This window comes from Pipistrellus kuhlii, unplaced genomic scaffold, assembly GCF_014108245.1.
Source record: "Pipistrellus kuhlii isolate mPipKuh1 unplaced genomic scaffold, mPipKuh1.p scaffold_m20_p_4, whole genome shotgun sequence".
NCBI classification, from domain to species: Eukaryota; Metazoa; Chordata; class Mammalia; order Chiroptera; family Vespertilionidae; genus Pipistrellus; species Pipistrellus kuhlii.
The window spans coordinates 1,564,012-1,574,166 of record NW_023425540.1 but is presented as its reverse complement, the minus strand read 5'-3'; the positions used below and the strand labels follow the sequence as shown (position 1 = coordinate 1,574,166).

General features: G+C 65.3%; 1 protein-coding gene across 1 annotated transcript in view; it reads left to right on the top strand.

Annotated features, from left to right (window-relative positions):
* The first annotated feature begins 521 nt into the window (after nucleotides 1-521).
* The window catches only part of ITGA2 (integrin subunit alpha 2), a 64,636-nt gene continuing 55,002 nt past the window's right edge, over nucleotides 522-10,155 (top strand). Inside the window, exons 1-3 of the mRNA XM_036409570.2 lie at nucleotides 522-598; nucleotides 5,379-5,407; nucleotides 5,626-5,652. Coding sequence (XP_036265463.2) covers nucleotides 522-598; nucleotides 5,379-5,407; nucleotides 5,626-5,652 — 133 coding nt within the window. The remainder of the gene's footprint in view (nucleotides 599-5,378; nucleotides 5,408-5,625; nucleotides 5,653-10,155) is intronic.

Below are 10,155 nucleotides of genomic sequence, written 5' to 3'. Positions count from 1 at the left end.
GTCTGAACGGCCGCAGATTGGCGTTTTCTATGCTCATTAAAGCAAGTGGCCCACGTGAACGTGGATTCCTAGTCCCTGTGGCCAGCAAGGACCTGCCCTCGCTGACTTTGAATGCAAACCCCGGGGAGTTTGGGGCCCGGCTCAGGGGTGTATCCACGTGGCCGGGAGGCTGGCCACGCCTCAGGGCCCGGGGGAGGGAATCGGAGCCCAGCCTGGCCTGTGGGCAGATAGGGCAGCTGGGGTGCATGTCTGCCACACACACACTGAGGACAGCAGCGCCAACAGGACAGTGCCCCCTGGCTATTGTGCCAGCAAGGCTGAGTGACACCGGGGTGCCGTGGTAAGTCCAGGGACCTGGGGACCAGGTCTGACATTTGTTTGTTTTGTTGGTGTTTGAGTGGAGACTTCCTCTCATTGTTGGACATTATGCAACTCTGCCGGTGCCCGGAGCCCGGTGAGTCAGGCACAGGGTTCTGAGAGGCACTCAGCCTTTCGGTGACTTACGGTGTGATTTACGGGTGATGGCGGAGGAGTCACCGGTGACCTCACCTCCACAGGCCCAGGACTTATATGGAAGTCCGCAGGCACCACCACTCAGGTCCAGACAGAGGGCTGGGGCCCGGGACACAGCTCATCGCAGTTAGGAACGGTTTGTAGGAACTCATTTCCCAGGTGCAGGTGAGCTCTTGTGACACAAACACCTAAGGTTTCAGATCCAGCATTTGAGTGAGGAGCCAAGTACCCTTCCTGATAAAAGCCTACATGGTCATCATGCCATCACAAGACGGCTGTGTGCACGGCGGGCATGTGCAGGTGGGTGGGGCCGGGATGATACGTGCCCAACTAAGAGCCTGCCTGGGGGTCCCACCTCCTCTGGCTCTGTGTGGTGAGGCCTGCCTGGGGGTTCTGGGGTCTCACCCCCGGCTCCATGCAGTGCGGAGGCGGGACCCCCAGCTCTGGCTACCTCTTTGGGGCAATCCATCGAGGAGCCCCAGATGGGTGGGTGGGGCCTACCTCTTTGGGGTAACCAGTTGCGGGGCTCCGGCACTGTGACAGGGCACAGGCCAGGCTGGGGACCCCCAGCCCTCCCACACACCCGAGTGCAGGAACCTCGGGCAACAGGCCTCTACTATACCTATCATTAAACACGTGCCACACCCTGATACAGACAAAAGAGAGGTTTTCACTGACGGAGGGGAGCCAGGAGCTAAGAAAGAAGAAAAACTGGTTCTGATAGAGGCGATAGGGAAGTCCAGCAGCTGATGTAAAATTCCTCGGGAGCCTGGAGGCAGACTTCCGAGCTGGAGGAGAGGAGAAAGCCTGTTCTGGCATGGAAATGGGTAAGGGATTAGCGGAGAAGAGCGGGAGATGGAGGGGGTGGGGGGTGTGGCCTGAGAGTGGGGTCCAGCAGCGTGAACGGGGAGAGAGCCTGCGGAGCCGGGTCAGGGTGTGAGCTTCGGGTGTGTGGGCTGCAGTCCGTGGACGGGGAGAGATCGGCAGCCGGTGTGTTCTGAGTGTGAGGGAGAGCATGGTGAGGTGTTGGACAGGCGTTTCTCAGCAACAGTCAAAGCAGGATTTTCCTTTAAAGCAAAACAACGGACCCTGTGCGCCGCCAATGCTGCCGTTCAAGGTCTCCCATGGGAATGAGAATTTGGAAAATGTGTGTCCGCCGGCGTGAGTTTGACAGTTTCCCTCGATGGAAAGACTTCCTGGTGAGACGGGCCGCGATGCGGTGATTTAATACTGTGCCGTGGAGCGGGTCGGCCATCGGAAGATCGGTGTCACTCAGTGAAGCGATGTTTCCAGATGACCCTGTGAAAGAAAAGAGCCACATGCTGACCTGACAAGCTCAGGGAAGGCCTGCGTGGCAGTCTTGCAAACCCAGAGACCTAAGATAACCACAAAAGATGGTTTGAAAATTAAATATCTAACAGGTTATAGTAGGTAGTCATGTCCCAGATATTCTCCCAGACTGAGCGCATTTGCCTTCCCATCTCGAAGACAGCACATCTGTGAGATGTCTGGGTAACCTGTAACTTCCCTTTTTCCTGAGCCCCTGGGGAACAACCGAATGTGGTAGGCGCCAGGACAGATGCCTCAAATTCCTTCGTTATCATGTTAATTGTTCCTGCACGCACCTGAGTACACGTCCATCATTTTACTTTTTATCCAATCCCAGGACTTTCCCACCGCTTTGCTTTCTCCCGCCTCCTTACTCCATCACCAATGGATTTCATGTAACCCACCTGTGTCCCTCCTTTGATTTCAGTGTATAAATAGAAATGTAAACCGCCATTATTCGGAGCCTCATCTCAATCCGTTGAGGTTCTGCTTCCTGGCATATGTCGACAGTTTTGGCTCAAATAAACTCATAAAAAAATTCTTTTCAGGTTTCAATGTGTTTTTTTTTTCATTAACAACCCCCACGTGAGGGGACAGAGTCTCGTGGTCAGGGAGCCGGTCACGGCGCTCAATAGGCTGATGGACTGGAACACGCCAGATGCCGGAGGTCCTCCGGGAGCCTGACTGCCGGCCAGGGCTCTCCTGTCTGTGACACGTCCCCCTGCCCACGTCCCCACGCTCGGGGCCACTGCGAGGACTCCGCCCCGAGTGAGGGGTGTGTCATTGGTGACTGAGCCCCAAGGAGAACGCCATGCACACTCTGAAGACTGCGGGGGGGGGGGGGGGGGGGGTGCGGAGATCCAGCTGTGCCCTGTTTCTCCCGCTGCACACCTGTGTCGTACCAGCTTGATCCGTACAATCTCACCGAAACCACACATCACACAGACTGAGTGCAGAAGCAGACGTGAACATCTAAGCACTTACATTAAAAAGATTGGCAGGCCCTGGCTGGATAGCTTAACGGTTACCGTGTCATCCAGATATGTCAAGGTTTTGGGTTCAATCTCCAGTCAGGATACATATAGGAAGCAACCAACGAGTGCATAAATAACTGGTTCAACAAATGAATGTGTTTTCTCTCTCTCTCTCTCTCTCTCTCTCTCTCTCTCTCTCTCTCCCTCCCTCCCTCCCTCAAATAAATAAATAATTTTTTAAAAGATTGGCAAAACTCTGAAACAGTGCAATTCTTCTCATGAATAGTTTTATTTTGGGAAGTAAAATTACGTTACATAAAATATGTGTTTATGTTAACATCTAATGTCCTTATTGTTATTTTATGGAATTAACGCATAAATGTTGGGACATGTATCTGTTTCCATTTTTCATGTACCAGTGGGGTCCCTCGGCCTGGCCTGCCGGATCTGGTTGAAACCAGCTGACATCCCCCAATGGCGAGAGGGTGCAGGCCAGGCTGAGGGACTGGGGAGGGATGCAGGAGGTTGGCCAGCTGGGGAGGGCCCACAGGAGAGTGCCACGGCATGTCCTGCCTGTCTCACTCAGTCTGGATAAGTTTGACCCCAATTGCAAGCTAACCTACTGGTCAGAATGTTTGCCCCCTGGTGGTCAGTGCATGTCATAGGGAACGGTTGAGCGGCCTTAGCATATTACGCGTTGATTGGTTGAACGGAGGACCGGACAACTGGACACTTTTATTATATCGGATATAGAAATACTTTGGGAATCCCTCTTAATCTTGCTATTTCCTGCTCAGATCGCGGAGTCCAGCATAGTTAGGCCAAGGCAGGGCAGTTCCTAAGAATTTTAGAGCGGGTGTTCTCAAACTGGTTTGTCTCAGGAACCCTTCACACTCTTAAAATGAATGCGGAGCAGGAGCCAGCTCTTTCTTTCTTAAAAGTTGAAAATTTTGCCTGTTCTGGAAAAACATAACTTCGGATTTCTTTTGTACTGCCCGGCAGCCTGTTAATTTGTCCAATTCTAAGCAAAATAGGGGGGGACCTTTTCCTGTCCAGCACCCAATACCAAGCAGAAATCCCTGTGCCCCAAGGAGAGACTCTCCTGCCTTGCAAACACGCCCTCACATTGCCGTGAGTCAGGAGGAAACAGACAGACACTCATCCCCCGGCCGCTGGCTTCCTGGGGAGGCTGGGCGGGCGCTGGGGTGAGTGAGAGGCCACACAGGAGCTCACAGGTGGTGCTGGGGTCTTAGTCAGCAGGTGAGCACGCAGACAGCCAGGGAAAGTCCTGCAGTGTGTGTGTCAGGATTAGCAAGTGGCTCTAGTCAGTGGCAGATAAGAAAGCAGGAAAGAGCTGGGGGCTGTGTGTTTTGGGTGCAAAGGTGTGGCATTTATGGCCATGATTACACTCACCACATGTGAGGAACAGCAGTGCAATGCTGTGAAACCCCCAGCCTCCGGCCGGCTACGGGAAAAGGGCGCGTTGAAGTTCAAGTTCTCTCGACCTCGAGTGACTTTGCTGTCCAGGGACAGCGTCCTCAGCACCTGTCCTGCTCCGAGCACCGCTCCATGAGGGAATGGCGACAAGGATCATGATCAGACGCGTGACTTCCCGAGTTTATTCGTTAGAACACGGGCTGATTCGCAGAAGCAGGGAGAATTCTGGTTTCAGCAGGGGGCGGGGGTTTGAGGGGACCCTCTGGGGGGGAACTCAGATCTAAAGAAGGGTGGGTGCTGCCCTGTTTGGTAGGTGGTGAGTGAAAGTGTGGCCTATGGCCACAGAGTGTTCTCCTTCCGGATGGGAGACTGGCCTGATGGGAGGGAAGGGTCAGGGTGGCACCCAGGCAGGAGGAGGTGTGCCAAGTCACACTTCACTCTCCTCTGGGCTTCAACTTAATATTATAATAAAACCAGCTCCTTGTTACCTTGGAGGAGAGGCGTGAAGGAACCACACACACACTCACACTCACACTCATACACACATACACACGCTCACACGCACACGCACACACACACACACACTCAGTGAATGAAGACACGCACTGAGAGGAGTGAATGAACACACATACACACACACTCTCACACATTCACGTGCACACACACACACACAGACTCAGTGTATGAAGGCACACACACACACCCACACACACACACACACTCTCTCACACACACACACGCACATACACACACAGTGAATGAAGGCACACACACTCACACTCACACACGCCCCAGCAGCAGCAGGCGGCTAGCTGTCACTGGTAGTCACCGCCTGGGGCGGGTGTCTCTCCTGTGATGAGTCTCTAACCTGGTCGCTCTGCCTATTTTGGTGGTTTCTCCGCCCCCCACCCGGGAAGGCAGGGCCCGCCAGCCTGGAGCCCTCGGGGCTGGAGGGCCAGGTGGCCCGGGGCTGGGCGGGCCGGTCCGCAGGAGAGCGGACCCTGCGCCCCGCTCGCTCCGCAGGTTCAGGCCCCGGGCGGGCCGGCCGCCAGGCGGGCGGGGCGCGGTTTCCGGGCCGGTGGGGGGGGGGGGGGCGGGGGCGGGGGCAGGTGCGGCCCGGGCGGGGCGGGCGGGGCGGGCGGGGCGGGCACATCCGTGTTCCCGGGGCGGGGGCGGGCGGGGGTGGGCGGGCCGGGGCGGGTCCTGCCCCCGGAGCCGCGCACACTCTCCTGGCTCCCGCCGCAGCCGGACCCGCCGTCCATCCGTCCCGTCCACTCGGTCCCGTCCACTCGGTCCCGGTCCTCTCGTCCCAGAAGCGGCGGGCGGGTCCCTGCAGCCTCCGGTCTCCGGCCGCCCAGCCCGACAGCCAGGATGCGGGCGGCGCTGCTGCTCCTTCCAGGTGAGCCGGGCGGACTGCGCCCCGGGGCCGGGCGGGGGGCCGGGCGGGGGGCCGGGCGGCGGACTGCGCCCCGGGGCCGGGCGGGGGGCCGGGCGGGGGGCCGGGCGGGGGGGCCGGGCGGACTGCGCCCCGGGGCCGGGCGGGGGGCCGGGCGGCGGACTGCGCCCCGGGGCCGGGCGGGGGGACCGGGCGGGGGGACCGGCGGGGGGACCGGGCGGGGACTGCGCCCCGGGGCCGGGCGGGGGGCCGGGCGGGGGGGCCGGGCGGGGGGACCGGGCGGCGGACTGCGCCCCGGGGCCGGGCGGGGGACCGGGCGGCGGACTGCGCCCCGGGGGACCGGGCGGGGGCCGGGCGGGGGGACCGGGCGGCGGACTGCGCCCCGGGCCGGGCGGGGGACCGGGCGGCGGACTGCGCCCCGGGGCCGGGCGGGGGGCCGGGCGGGGGACCGGGCGGCGGACTGCGCCCGGGACCGGGCGCGGGGACCGGGCGGCGGACTGCGCCCCGGGACCGGGCGCGGGACCGGGCGGCGGACTGCGCCCCGGGGGGACCGGGCGGGGGGACCGGGCGGGGACTGCGCCCGGGGGCCGGGCGGGGGGACCGGGCGGGGGGACCGGGCGGGGGACTGCGCCCCGGGGCCGGGCGGGGGGACCGGGCGGCGGACTGCGCCCCGGGGGGACCGGGCGGGGGGACCGGGCGGCGGACTGCGCCCCGGGGCCGGGCGGGGGGACCGGGCGGGGGGGCCGGGCGGGGGGACCGGGCGGAGGACTGCGCCCCGGGGGCCGGGCGGGGGGACGGCGGCGGACTGCGCCCGGGGGGACCGGGCGGGGGGACCGGGCGGAGGACTGCGCCCCGGGGCCGGGCGGGGGGACCGGGCGGGGGGCCGGGCGGGGGGGACGGGCGGAGGACTGCGCCCCGGGGGCCGGGCGGGGGGACCGGGCGGGGGACTGCGCCCCGGGGGCCGGGCGGGGGGACCGGGCGGGGGACTGCGCCCCGGGGGCCGGGCGGGGGGACCGGGCGGGGACTGCGCCCCGGGGGCCGGGCGGGGGGACCGGGCGGCGGACTGCGCCCCGGGGGCCGGGCGGGGGGACCGGGCGGGGGACTGCGCCCCGGGGCCGGGCGGGGGGACCGGGCGGGGGACTGCGCCCCGGGGGGACCGGGCGGGGGACCGGGCGGCGGACTGCGCCCCAGGAGGACCAGGCTTAGGACTGCGCCCCGGGGGGACAGGGCAGGCAGCACCAGGACGGCTCCCACCCGCTCCGAGCCGCGGGGGCCCCCGGACGGCGGTCACCTCTGCCCGGCGCCCCGCGGTGCGGGCGGTGCGGCTCTGGTTCTGGTTCTGGCGCCCGTGCCCAGCGCCCCCGCACGCGGACCGGACACCGCGGGGCCCGAGGGGGGTCAGCCCGGCGCCGACAGGTGCGTGCGCCCCCGCCGGTGTCCGCGGCCCCCGGATCTCGGACCCGGGCCGGTGTGTGTGTGTGTGTGTGTGTGTGTGTGTGTGTGTGAGTGTGTGTGAGTGTGTGTGTGAGTGTGTGAGTGTGTGTGTGTCAGTCTGTGTGTGTGTGTGTGTGTGTGTGTGAGTGTGTGAGTGTGTGTGTGTGTGATCGCCAGGGGAGGCCGTGGTCCCGGGAACGGTCCTGGGCGCCTGCCCCTCCTCGGTGCCCAGGGGTGGCCGTGGGGACCGGGTCCCCAATGCTCTGTGTGCCCCGGGGGGGGGGGGGGCCATGGGGACCGGGTCCCCAATGCTCTGTGTGCCCCGGGGGGGGGGCATGGGGACCGGGTCCCCAATGCTCTGTGTGCCCCGGGGGGGGGGGGGCCATGGGGACCGGGTCCCCAATGCTCTGTGTGCCCGGGGCGGGGGGTGCCAGCCTGCGTCTCCGCGCCGGTGCCTCCGCCTCTGCCTGGGAGGACTGGAGAGCAGCCTCTGAGCCGGGCCAGCCGGGATGCCCCTGCCCCCGCCTTCCTCCCATTGTCCCGCTGCGCCGCCAGGAAACTTCTTCCCCCTCTTGGTCCTGGCGCCCGGCAGCCAGAGAGCCCCAGCTGCCGGCGGGCACCCGGCCTGACTGCTTCTCCCCAAGTGGGGACCTGAGGCTGGGTTGCGGGGTGCAGCGCGACACTCCCGCACCCAGACCCCTGCACCCGGACCCCCTGCACCCAGACCCCTGCACCCACACCCCTGCACCCGGACCCCCTGCACCCACACCCCCTGCACCCACACCCCCTGCACCCACAGCCCTGCACCCACACCCCTGCACCCACACCCCTGCACCCAGACCCCCTGCAGCCACACCCCTGCAGCCACACCCCCTGCACCCACAGCCCTGCACCCAGACCCCCTGCACCCAGAACCCCTGCACACAGACCCCCTGCACCCACAGCCCTGCACCCGGACCCCCTGCACCCACACCCCCTGCACCCGGACCCCCTGCACACACACCCCCTGCACCCAGACCTCCCGCACCCACAGCCCTGCACCCAGACCCCCTGCACCCGGACCCCCTGCACCCACAGCCCTGCACCCAGACCCCCTGCACCCACAGCCCTGCACCCAGACCCCCTGCACCCGGACCCCCTGCACCCACAGCCCTGCACCCAGACCCCCTGCACCCGGACCCCCTGCACCCACACCCCCTGCACCCAGACCTCCCGCACCCACAGACCTGCACCCAGACCCCCTGCACCCACAGCCCTGCACCCAGACCCCCTGCACCCGGACCCCCTGCACCCACAGCCCTGCACCCAGACCCCCTGCACCCGGACCCCGTGCACCCAGACCTCCCGCACCCAGACCCCCTGCACCCACAGCCCCTGCAGCCACACCCCCTGCACCCAGACCCCCTGCAGCCACACCCCCTGCACCCGGACCCCCTGCACCCGGACCCTCTGCACCCACACCCCCTGCACCCAGACCCCCTGCACCCACAGCCCTGCACCCAGACCCTCTGCACCCAGACCCCCTGCACCCAGACCCCCTGCACCCACATCCCTGCACCCAGACCCCCTGCACCCACACCCCCTGCACCCAAACCCCCTGCACCCACAGCCCTGCACCCACACCCCTTGCACCCAGACCTCCTGCACCCACACCCCCTGCACCCAAACCCCCTGCACCCACAGCCCTGCACCCACACCCCTGCACCCAGACCCCCTGCACCCACACCCTCTGCACCCAGACCCCCGCACCCGGACCCCCACACCCACACCCCCTGCACCCACACCTGCCCCCAGACCCCCAGCAGGGCCCCAGGACCTGGCTTCCGGAACTTTCCTTTCGGGGGGGGCGGGGCAGGAGTCACCTTTGTATTGAGTGGTGGTTCAGCCCTCAGAACCCAATCAGGCCCCTGCGTCCCAGGGTTTCCACAGAGATTCGTGTTTCTGAAACTGCCCCCCGCCCCAGGCACTCAGCCCGGCCCCCCTCTATTGGGGAAGCTAACCCACAGGCCCCTGGGCCTCTGGGGGGGGTACATGGCCCATTCCTGGCAGGAACCGGCCTGGCTGCCCTCTGGCCTCTGGCCTGTGTCTGGTGCTCACAGGTCCTCTCTCCTGCCCCCGCCCCCCAGGCCTCACCCTCCCTGGGGCTGTCAGACACCCCGGGCCCTGGAACTCCGCCTCCCCTCTAACTGCGTGATTAGCAGCCGCCATGGAAACACAACATCCCGCCTGCCCGGTGCCGGGCTTGTCCGCGCAGAGCCGGGAGGCTGCGGGAGGAATGCGCGGAGCGGGCGGTGGGGAGGTGACCGCCCGCTCTGCAGGCAGGCGGGGTGGTGCCGGGGGGGGGGGGGTTCTGGGGGAGGGCAGTGCCCGGGGGGGGGGGCCTGGGGGAGGGCAGTGCCCGGGGGGGGGGGTCCTGGGGGAGGGCAGTGCCCGGGGGGGTCCTGGGGGAGGGCAGTGCCAGGGGGGCAGTGCCCGGGGCAGCCCCCTCCTGCCCGGTGTGAGCGTACGCAGGGACAGGCTCCCGATTCGGGGGGGCTGCTCGGAGCTCTGCCCTCTGGGGCAGCATCGGGGTCCCCAGGGGGCACCTCCTGTCGGGGTCCCAGGACCGTCCTGGGTGAGCGTGAAGAGGGGCAGGCGCTGGGTGCATGATGGGTGGCATTTCAGATGGCTCTGCCCAGGTCCTGTCCAGTGGTCGAGGATTCCCCGTCACTCTACACGCACACACAGTGGTCTGTACATACAGACGTACAGCTGTGTCATGTAAACACATCCCCATTAACATGGTAGCGGGATGTGTGTGTACGGTTCACACATGTTGCGTTCTCCCAGCAGACATATCCCCAGCCACTGTGCAAGCGTACGGCCCTCCGACCTCACATGAACACGTAGATCCCAGCTCCGCAGACGCCCGCCCGGGCGTTTAGGAAAAAGCCGGCCCACAGTTCAGCTCCCACCGTCCCCTTTCAGTGGTCGCTCCTCCACTGACGTGCCGGCCGTCCAGGTGGCTGTCGGTGGGTGTGAGGATGGAAAAGAGACCCTCAGAGGCCAGGCAGCCCCTGAGAGCTGGCAGCC